The sequence below is a fragment of the Monocercomonoides exilis genome, assembly GCF_001643675.1.
Source record: "Monocercomonoides exilis strain PA203 chromosome Unknown scaffold2-2631571, whole genome shotgun sequence".
Taxonomy (NCBI): domain Eukaryota; phylum Preaxostyla; order Oxymonadida; family Polymastigidae; genus Monocercomonoides; species Monocercomonoides exilis.
The window spans coordinates 187,345-197,474 of NW_027150547.1; the positions used below are offsets into that span (position 1 = coordinate 187,345).

Here is a 10,130-nt window from a genome sequence, read left to right on the forward strand (position 1 = left end):
GCCGATTGTACAACAGTTAATTATCTTTCATCATTTTTTAAGGATGAAAGGGCTTCAGGGGACATTTTTGCGAGTAATTCGAAATTCACATCAGGAGAATTACATAATAAGTATTATAGACCATTATTTGGGGACGCGTTTGGCACCAGGCAAGTTATAAAAGATTGTTATTTTGCTAATGTAACACAAAAAGTTTCATATCGCTCTTCGGAACCTTTTCTTTTCTCAAAATTTATGATGCCATTTTCACAAATTTTAGTTGTTTCATCTTTCTTCAATAAAGTCGACAGCCCATTTTCAGGGGGAATTGTTAATGGACTGAACGTTAGAGGAATATTTTATTCTACAAATAACACTTTCAACGACTGCAAAACAATTTCACCAAATGCCGTAAATAGCAAATATGAAAAGCAACAAATTCTATTTTCTTCTGCAAGTTTTTCAATGGATTCATTTCAAAAATGCAGCTCTTCAGGAAGTGGAGATCCAACAGATGCATCTTCTTCAAATTCCGGAGGAGCAATTTATATATCAGGAACGAAAACAGCAAGAATTTCCATTTTTAAATGCGATTTTAGTGATTGTTGTACAGCTAAAACCCAATATGGAAGTGGAGGATCCATATATGCAAATAATATTTATTCTGTAAATATCAACGAATCAACGTTTTCTCACTGCCTTTCTTTTGGCAGTGGAGGTGCAGTGTTTCTATCGAACATCCCAGAAACATATTTTTGTGAAAGTCGTTTTGTTAGTTGTGAAGCAGCAATTAATGGAGGAGGGGTGTGCCTTTGGAACATCGATTCTCCTCAGGAAGAAAAAGGGGTGGTCATTTATTTGTGTGAATTTCACTCATGCAAGTGCAGTGCAACGCATGAATCCAATACGATAAATGAAAAAAACCTCGAAGAAAACTATCAATCCGAAGGTGGCTGCATTTTCCAGAGGAATTCCGAGCACATTTTCAGTGTTTCTCTTGAAGAGACACTTTGCTATTCAGGTTCTGCGCCATCAGCTGGCGGTGTTGTGTGGTCATGCGGAATATTACGCAGAAATGAGCAAGTCATACTCTTAGGCTGCTTCTTTTCTAACAATACAATCACAGATCAAGAACATCAAAATGCTCAAAGCCAAGCCGTAGAAGCTTTATTCACTAACAAATATTTATCCGCCTGCGACTTCATATTAGATGACTCGATGAGGAACTTTGACATTCTTACGCCATCGTTAATGTCATTTACAACAACACAAACAGGTTGCGCTTTGCATCGCACAGGTTTTTTCGAAGGGCAACAAGAATTTAAGGATTTCTGGATAAAATGGGGATTTGTTTCACGTTTTGTTGCTCCAATTCCTTCTAATAACCATGAAGAACTTCACAAGCTACACACTGCAACGACTTCTGCCTTTTCTGCACTTCAAAGCGATTCATCAGCATTCTTCCTTTCAAATCCTGAAATATGTGGGGCTATTCCTTCACAGCCGTGCTATTCAATCAGACAAACTTTTCTTTCTCCTGAAGGAATATCAATTCATTCAGTTGTTGCGTTGAGCGGTACATTTGATGACGAGACAGAAGGAATTCTTGTTAATGCATCAGAAATTGTCTTCACCTCAAAGACTAATGACTCAACAATCGATGCGACTGCCTTCGTGCCTTCTGATAATTCTGCTTTTATTTCAGTTATTGGAAATGGAAATTTTCGAATGGAAAATTTTATCTTGATTTTCGGTCCATCGAAGAACAATGGAAATGACTTTACTCTGATTCGCTGCGATGCTCTCAATTACTTTTGCATCTTTTCCATTCAAATTATTTCTAAGTATTCATCTTTTTCTCAAAACAGCATAAATCCTTCCACAAGTCCTCTAATTGAATGCTCTTCGAATGAATTATCATTGTCGTTGTTTGTCATAAATAAGCATTACACAATCAGCAAACCTTTGATTTTATGTTCTGAGAAGGTTACAAAATTCTCAATTTCTGATTCTTCATTTACAAATATTCACAGGCTCGATGGGGAAGGTCCTTGCCTGCTAGGTTCAAACGAACTCTGCAGAATCAACATTGATACAGTGCGCTTTCTGAACTGTACTTCTGAAGATTCTCTAACAGGTGGAGTTTTGATGTGCAATGTTCTTTCTTCAGAGAGCTTAGTGCTATCTTCAACAGATATAGAATACTGCTCCGCATCTGGTTGCGATGTTACAGAGAATGAACATCTCCAATCCGAACTTAGTAGAGGAGGAGCTTTATTCTTGTATCAACGAGATGATGCCATAATTTCTCCTGATTTTTTCAAGTTTGAATCGATAAAATTTTCAGATAACCAAGCTGCTATCGGCAGAAATGTATTTATTGCATTGTACTCGTTTTCAAGTATCTCAACGCAAATGTTTAATTTCCTAAGATCACCTTCATATTATCCAGACACGGAAGAGAATGCATACTGTGGATCGGAAAGAGTTACCTACAGAGAAAATGTTGACTTGCTGTCGTACTTTAGCGTTAAATCGGACATTATTTATATTTCTGATGAAGGTAGTCAATGGCCGTTCTGCGGAGATTTGAATGATCCATGTAATTCAGTGGAGTGTGCTATTCACAATATCAATAAAGCTGAAAATGAAGATGAGCCGGATCTTCTGAACTCTTTGTTTGTTTCTTCTTTGTTTACAATAAGAGAACCCGTTTGCATTACAAATATTACGCTTACCGGAAAGTTTTCAATTTTGGTCAAATTGGTCCACAATGATATTGATCCAAACAAAGGAGTGGTTATGAACGCTCACTCTGCAACTGTTGCAAAGCAAAATGTTATTCTTTCAAGAGAAGGAATCAATTCTCCTTTATTTTTCTCAGATGGAGAGAGACTATCTTTGCGTCAAAGCTCATTTGCATATCAGCTTGAAGACCAAAATGCTCAACATTTTCTTAACTCCGAAGAAAATTTGGATAATTTTCAAAGAAATGCAAGATTTAATGAAAAATTGGATCTTAAAATTTTCTCTTTCGTGAAAATTATTAATGGTGGACTTCTAATTGACGACATTCAAATTTTTCCTATTTATTTCGAAAAATCTGTAATGGAAACATTTTATTCCTTCGAAAAAAGGATAAGAGTCTCACCTGGCTACAAAAGCAACTCCCGCCATATGTTTATATTTTGCAGAAATTTTTCGATAGAAGGTAATTTGATTGAAAAAGGAAGTATATTCAATCTTCAAAGTGAATCTCCTCAAGGTATCTCTGATTCTTTAAGCGAGCACGTCGATTTGAGGGTTATCGAATGCAGATTTGTAAGTTCAAACACGTCAAGTTCAAATGCTTGCATTATGCACTTTGGTGATGTTTCTTCGAACTCATCGCAAATTTCATTGCCTTCTCGCTTTTTTTCAATCTCTTTCGAAAACACATCATTTCGCGGATGCATTTCTGAAAAGAGTCAAAAAGGAGATAATTTTTTTTGCAAGTTTTCTTCTTTGCAAAGTTTGGACATCGTCAATTCTTTTGTCGATGTTGTTGCAGATCCATCGAAATGTGGAGGATTTGCATATTTGCTTTGCGAAGACTTGTCCAGCGCATTTCTCTTCAACAGACTAAACTTCTTTACCGATACAAACTATCCAAAGGGGCTCGTTTTTATCCATTCTCCTTTTCTTGATTCAGTTTTTCACCCAGGGAAAGTGAAGTTTTTACTCCAAACGACCGACACAGATTTTTATTCTATTATTTGCGGGAGTTGCCTCGACGATGATTCAGATATCGTTAACCTTCTTCAGCCTTTTCTTCCCCTTCGATTCTTTCAAACTGTGTATGTATCGTCAGTCGAAGGAGCAGACATATCTGTGTGCGGAGAGGCAAACAAGCCTTGCAAAAAGTTGATGGATGGAATTAGTCATCTCGACCCTTCTTGCAACTCTTGCTGTTTGGTCGTAGAGCAAACTATTGATGTTCCATGCCTGACAAGACTTTCATCTCTAAAAATTCGTTCACTGAACAACGAAAGCGAAGCTTATTTTATTATTCTTCTTAATGAAAGCATGAACATTGAACAAAAATATGCCGTTGAACTTTGCCAAGAAATTAATTTTCAAAAATGCCATGTGAAATGGAGCGAGTACGAAAAAATGGATATTTCAATGGAGGAAATATTTTTAGTGAGAGGAGGATGCTTTTCCATGGTGAATTGCTTTGTGAGCCCGTCGCAGGATGTTGGACGTGATGAATGGTCTTACATGAATCATCAATACACTTCTATCTCTTGTGTAGTATTTTATTTAGTTAATTCGCAAATAATTATTGATAACTGCATTTTTGCAAATATTCGCAAAGTTGGTATTGGACCATCCATCATCGATGCTTTAACTTTATCCTCCTTCGAACATACGCAGACAAATTGTACAATAATTAGATCACAATTCATTCAATGCACATCTTCTGATCATTCTTGCACAGTTATGCGATTTGTCACTTGCCCTTCTTTTACTATGAAAGATTCTAACCTCACAGGAATTCCAACTGTAGAACCTTTGAAAAGAGAGAGTGATCCACAATGCAATTGGGAAACGGGAATGCTGTTGCTTGAAAGTTGCCGCTCGATGATAACAATGTGCAATTTTAAGTATTCAGAATATGGAGCAATCAACTTGATAGGAGGAGAGATTGCATTGTGCGATTGTGGCTTTATTTCAAATGGTATTAAATACAAAGATTTTCCGTCTTTCCAGCAGAATATTGCCTGTTCAAAGAATGGAAATGTTATTTTGCAATCAATGTCGAGTTCCACACAACCTCCATTCTCTTTTGCAAATTCGTTTAGCAGCAAAAGCCCCCTTTCAATTTCTTTAATCAATCAAACTCCGCCAACATCTGCTCTTCAATGGATATCTTCTGCAGACTGTACTATTTATCGAGAACCCAAAGCAACATTACCATCACTTTTTTCTCCTTCAGTTCTTGGTGCAAGCGGAGTGAATGCAAACGGCTCAATAACCTTATCTGTTGTGGGGAATGTACTTATTCCATGCTCACTGATTTTGGAAATTGGCTACTATTCAGAAAAAGATGGCGAGTTTTCTTGGATGAACATCCCTTCAAAAGTGGAAAATGAAACTCACATTTATGCAACACTTAGTAGTGTTGACACACCTCTTTCTGTTGCGAACAATTTACAATTTATGGCCAACTTTCTTTTCTTCAAAAACATTGAATGCTGCATGAAACATTTGAAAATGCTTTTTGTTCCAAACTCTTCGCAGTCAAATCAATTTCCACAGAAAATACTCAAAATCTCTTCTGATTATAATAACTCTTTTGTTCGTGTATCAACAGAAACCAAAAATGGAAGATACCACTCTTCAGAAGTTCCTTTGCATATTACGAAACTACCATCCAAAAATAGAACAAGAAAAAATAACTTAGTCATAATTTTAAGTGTCACCATCCCTTTCAATGTCTTTATCATTTGCGTCAGCATATCGTTAATTTGTATCAGAAAGCAAGTGAAGAAAAAACACATGCAACAATTTCAAAGCTTTGAGCAAAAATTGAATATAAACTCAGATATCCTCGAGGAACGAGGCTTTTTAGCAGAGAATGACATAACTCAATATTCATTCGATGAAATCCCGCCATTCATGGAAGACTGAACAGTTCAAGCTTCGCTTCTAGAGACATTTCATAAATTCCTTATCTCATATCAAATTTTGAACTTTACCAATATTTAATGGAATACAATAATCACCTGTTTGAGCGTATGAACTGTTCACGAGTATTATGCTGTCTCCATTCTTCACTCAGCTGTATCGACTGACGCCTGCGTTTATGCAGCAGATGAACGGGTTCTTGCATTACCTGCTGAAGAAGTCGAAATTGGTGTGCTGCTTTTGTTTTCTCTTTTTTTTAATTTTAATTTTGATTTTTGTTTTCCTTTCTTTTTTTGTGGTGGGGATGGTGATTGTGCTGTGTGAGCAGCCAGCGCTGCGGTTCTTTGGGGAGCTGTATGAGCGGAAGGAGCTGATGTTTGACTTTGTGCGGATGTGGTTTATTTCGCTGTTTGCGAAGCGGTTCAGCGTGGAGATTGCGTCGGCGGTGGTGGAGGAGGTGCGGTGGGGAGACCCGTCGTTCCTGTTCCGGGCAGCGCTAGGGCTGCTGGTGGTGCTGTTTCCGGAGGGGAAGGAGGCGGCGTGGCGGGTGCGGGGAGAGCGGCGCGGGGAGGCGGTGGATGCAGTGCGGGGGCAGCTGCTGGGGATCAAGCAGGGGGTGGCGGCGGTGTCGGTGGGGGAGTTCCGGGAGGCAGTGCGGATGGTGGATGTGGAGTCTGGAGACGCCTTCTGGGCGCGGTGGAACTCGTTCGGGGGCGCTTCCTGACAGGCCAGCAGACGCCTTGGATGAAGGAAAGAAAAGAGAAGCAGTTTATTTTTTTATTTTTTGTTTCTGACAAAATGCATTTGCTTGTTTGCTTGCCTCTGGCCCAACATCCTGTTTGATGTGGCGAGTGCTGCAAGATATTCTATTAATTTCCTCGTTTTTCATTTTCTGTTCTATTTGCTCGGCAGCCTTTTCACACAGCTTTTTGTGTCATTGCTCTTTTTCTGTTTTTTGAATTTTTTGTATTTTTTGTTTTTTTGTTTTTTTTTATCTGTTAATTTTCTGGCTGTGTGCTCGGGCAAGAATCAGAGTGTCCACTTCAGAAGTCCTGCTTTTTTTTCCATGTTTTATTTTTGCGGTGCTCCACCAGATGTGGAGAGATTTCTGTGTTTGGAGGGGTGGAGGCGAGTGTGGGCAGGATCAACACAAAATTCGCAGATCCGCTTTTTCTGCTTTCTGGAGCGGAAGAAACCGCAGCGGCACACAGCAACACAAAGAACCGATATTTTTGCGAGAGTGGGCTAACACGGCATAAAAACAGAGAATTTTTGGGTGTTTGATTTTCGAGACAAAACTCCACATCGACTTCGGTGAAGACAGGGCAGGACGAGCAGCACAACAACGTTGGGAACTGCAGCTGAGCAGTCGGGCAGATTAGAAGAAAACCCCGTTGCACGACTGCTGAGGGGGCTTCCAGCCACACTGGAGGAGCTTCGAGTCTGAAATCCTTTTTCGTTTTCGTTTTCGTTTTCACTTTCACTTTCACTTTCAAAAAATTTTTTTTGTTTTCAATTTTTTAATCTCGGATGCGTTGCCTCACTTCCTTTCCCTCCGCTCCTGCATCGTTGTGCAATGCTTTGTGGGTTTTTGCCTGGTGCGGAAGGTGGCTGTGGCGAGGCATGGAGTGCCAGGAGGGTTGCGGGGAGAGGTGTGGGGAGCGCTGGCAGCAGCAGAGGCGCAGCTGGACCGGTTTGGGGCAGACAATGGGACGCCTGGGGTTGGAGGTGTGCTCGAATGATTATTTGTTTTTTCTTTTTTGAGGCATTTGAGGTGGCGGACAACTGGCTTGAATCTGTTTTGCTTTATTTTGTGTATTTTGATGTTTCTTTCTTTGCTGCTCTGTGCTGCACGGGGGCAGAGGTGGAAGGGGCAGAGAGGGCAGAGGGAGCCGGAACGAACAGGGAGCGGCTGGAGAAGGACTTGGGGCGGATTGGGGGTGTGGGGTGGAAGGAGGCGGCAGGGGAGAATGGGGAAGGGGTGGAGGCGGTGCGGGAGATGGTGGGGTGGGTGGTGGAGGAGCGGCCGGTGCCGGGGTATGTGCAGGGGATGGTGGAGATCGGGGCGGTGGTGTGGGCAGGGCTTCGGGGCAGAGGGGCGTGTGGCAGGTCGAATGAAGAAGAGAGGGAGAAGACGAGGAAGCAGGAGCTGGAAGAAGGAACGAGATGGATGTGGGGCGGGCGGGTGCTGGGGGATGTGCTGCGGGGCTATTTTGGGGGGTGCTTCCACGCAGACGGGGCAGAGCTGGGGAAGGCGGTGGAGATGTTTGAGGAAGTGCTGGGGGTTGGAGAGCCGGAGCTGGCAGCGCATCTGAGGGAGTGCGGGTTCTCGGGGATGCTGTATGCGGGGGAGTGGCTGGGGACGTTCTATCGGTCGCTGGAGCTGGACGAGGTTTGCGAGGGTTGGGCATTTGGAGAGCTGATTTTGGAGGTGCAGGTGGGTTGGTATTTTTGAGGGAAGGGGCAATGCTCTTCTTCTTTGCATTGTCACAAATATTTGTTTCAACAATTATTTTTCTTCAATTTAATTTTTTTTTCTCTTTTCTTTATTTCTTGCTTGTGCTGTTTGGGAACTGATTTTTGTGGTGAGCGTGTGTGGCTGCTGGATCGGGTTGTTGCGATTGGGACGCCGTTTGAGATGTGCATTGGGGTGGCGCTGCTTGGGCAGCAGGGGATGCGAGCGAAGATGCTGAGCACGCGAGACCTGCTCCGACTGAAGACGCTGGCAAAGAACGTGTCACTGGAGAAAGAAGCGGAGACAGACACACCAATGCCTCAGGCATCGTCATCACCATCATCATCACTCTCTTCTTTGTTTTCACCCATTTCATCCGTTTCTCCTTTGCCATCTTCATCAACTTCATCTTCATCATCATCCTCTTCGACATCGTATGTGACTTTCCCTTCTCCGTTTTCTTTTGCATCGCCTTCTTCAACTTCCTCTGCTTCTTCATCGTCCACTTCTGCGAGGCCTTCAGCAGATGCAGCAGGATTGGCAGGGGTGTCAGTCTGTGTTGGGGAGGAGGAGAAGGAGAGAAGCGAGGGTGGAAAAGAGATTTTTGTGAGCAAGAGGAAGCAGCGCAGTCTGGAGAGGCTGGTTGGGAGAGCAGAGGAAATATTTGTTGGGGTGTGGAAAATGAATTTGGAGAAAAAGGAGGGGAAAGAGAAAGAAAGAAGGATGGATTGCAGAAGAGACGATGGGGAAGGAACGAGAGCAGCTCCAACAACACTTCATGCTTGGCAGGAGGATATGGGTGCAACCGACAAAATAGAACAGGGGAGCACAAGTGGTGGAATCGGTCAGGATGCAGCTGGGCATCAACACACTTCACCATTCACCTCGCCAGACATTTCACCAGACATTTCACCAGCCACTCCACTGAATTCACACAAATCACTTCAACCAGATTCTCAGACACATTCACTGTTGCTGAACGAGGAAGAAGAGCCACCGAAAGGCTGTCTGGAGGGATCGAAGGATGGCGAGGAGAGGAGCCAGAGAGGTTCAGCAGAAGGCGTGCAGAGAGAGTGGAGCGTGACCACTCCGTTTCTGGAGCGCACGAATGGATTTATGGGATTGGCGCCAAGCCCAGAAAGAGTGGAGCAGAGGATGCAGGAGAGTGCATGTCTGCTGACACCGAAGGGAGTGCAGCGCGAGGAGTCAGCAGAACACCGCTGGGAGGCAGGGGGAGAGGGAAGGGAAGAGGAGATGGCGGGGGAGAGGAGAGCGTGGAGGTGTGGGGCAGATGGAGGGGTGTGGAGGAGACGAGGGGAGATGGTGGAGCAGCTGGTGGTGGAGCAGAAGAGAGAGGAGGAGGGGAGGCGGAGGAAGGCAGAGGCAGAGGCAGAGGCAGAGGAAATGAGGAGGAGGAAGCAGAAGGAGAAGATGACGATCTGGGAGCAGCTTGTGGGGTTTGGGAAGCGGCTGCTTGCGCGGCTTGTGCTGGGGCTTGGGCGGAAGGAGAAGAAGCCGGGGAGGTGAGCAGGAGAGGGAGGGCGGACAGCGGAAAGAAAAGTCAACCGAGACAGAGGAGGAGATGGCCAGAGGCATCAAGGAAGAGACAGAAAGACGAGCATTTGGAGGGCTTCTGTGCTGCTTGGGCTGTGTGATTTGGCTGAAGCACGATGAATGTGTGTTTTTCTTTTCATTTTCTTTTTTGACAAATTTTATGCTTTGAATCCCTCTTTCTCTATTTTTTGTACGTGTTTTGTTTGGAGAATGTAGAATGTTTGTTGTTTTCCTTTGAAGTGCAAAAGGAAGTGCAACAGGTTGAATTTGATATTGCAAAGATGAACTGGGACTGAGGGGGAAAGAGGGGGAAGACGAGGGAACCGAAATGGATGCAATGCTGGTCTTTTCGAGAGAATGAGAATTGAGCTTTGAGGGGTTACAAAGAGAATGGCAGACAGCAACCCTTGGACTTTTTGTTTGTCAACCGAAAGGTTCAAATAAAAAGGAGTGAAAAAGGCGTTTGCATTGA

The 10,130-nt window shown here is 43.2% G+C and overlaps 3 protein-coding genes across 3 annotated transcripts; all 3 read left to right on the plus strand.

Annotated features, from left to right (window-relative positions):
- Positions 1-1,197: 1,197 nt before the first annotated feature.
- On the plus strand, positions 1,198-5,405 carry MONOS_546 (uncharacterized protein; the record flags this gene model as incomplete). Its single annotated transcript, XM_067875608.1, has 3 exons — positions 1,198-1,823; positions 2,013-5,075; positions 5,336-5,405. The coding sequence occupies 3 exons, from the start codon at positions 1,198-1,200 to the stop codon at positions 5,403-5,405; spliced, it is 3,759 nt and encodes a 1,252-aa protein (XP_067735557.1).
- A 2,243-nt stretch (positions 5,406-7,648) lies between these two features.
- On the plus strand, positions 7,649-8,104 carry MONOS_545 (Tre-2/Bub2/Cdc16 (TBC) - like protein D; the record flags this gene model as incomplete). Its single annotated transcript, XM_067875597.1, has 1 exon — positions 7,649-8,104. The coding sequence occupies one exon, from the start codon at positions 7,649-7,651 to the stop codon at positions 8,102-8,104; it is 456 nt and encodes a 151-aa protein (XP_067735558.1).
- Positions 8,105-8,287: 183 nt separating this feature from the next.
- MONOS_16817 (uncharacterized protein) lies at positions 8,288-9,631 on the plus strand (the record flags this gene model as incomplete). Its single annotated transcript, XM_067869689.1, has 1 exon — positions 8,288-9,631. One exon carries the CDS (start codon positions 8,288-8,290, stop codon positions 9,629-9,631), a length of 1,344 nt encoding a protein of 447 aa, XP_067735559.1.
- Between the last annotated feature and the right edge of the window lie 499 nt (positions 9,632-10,130).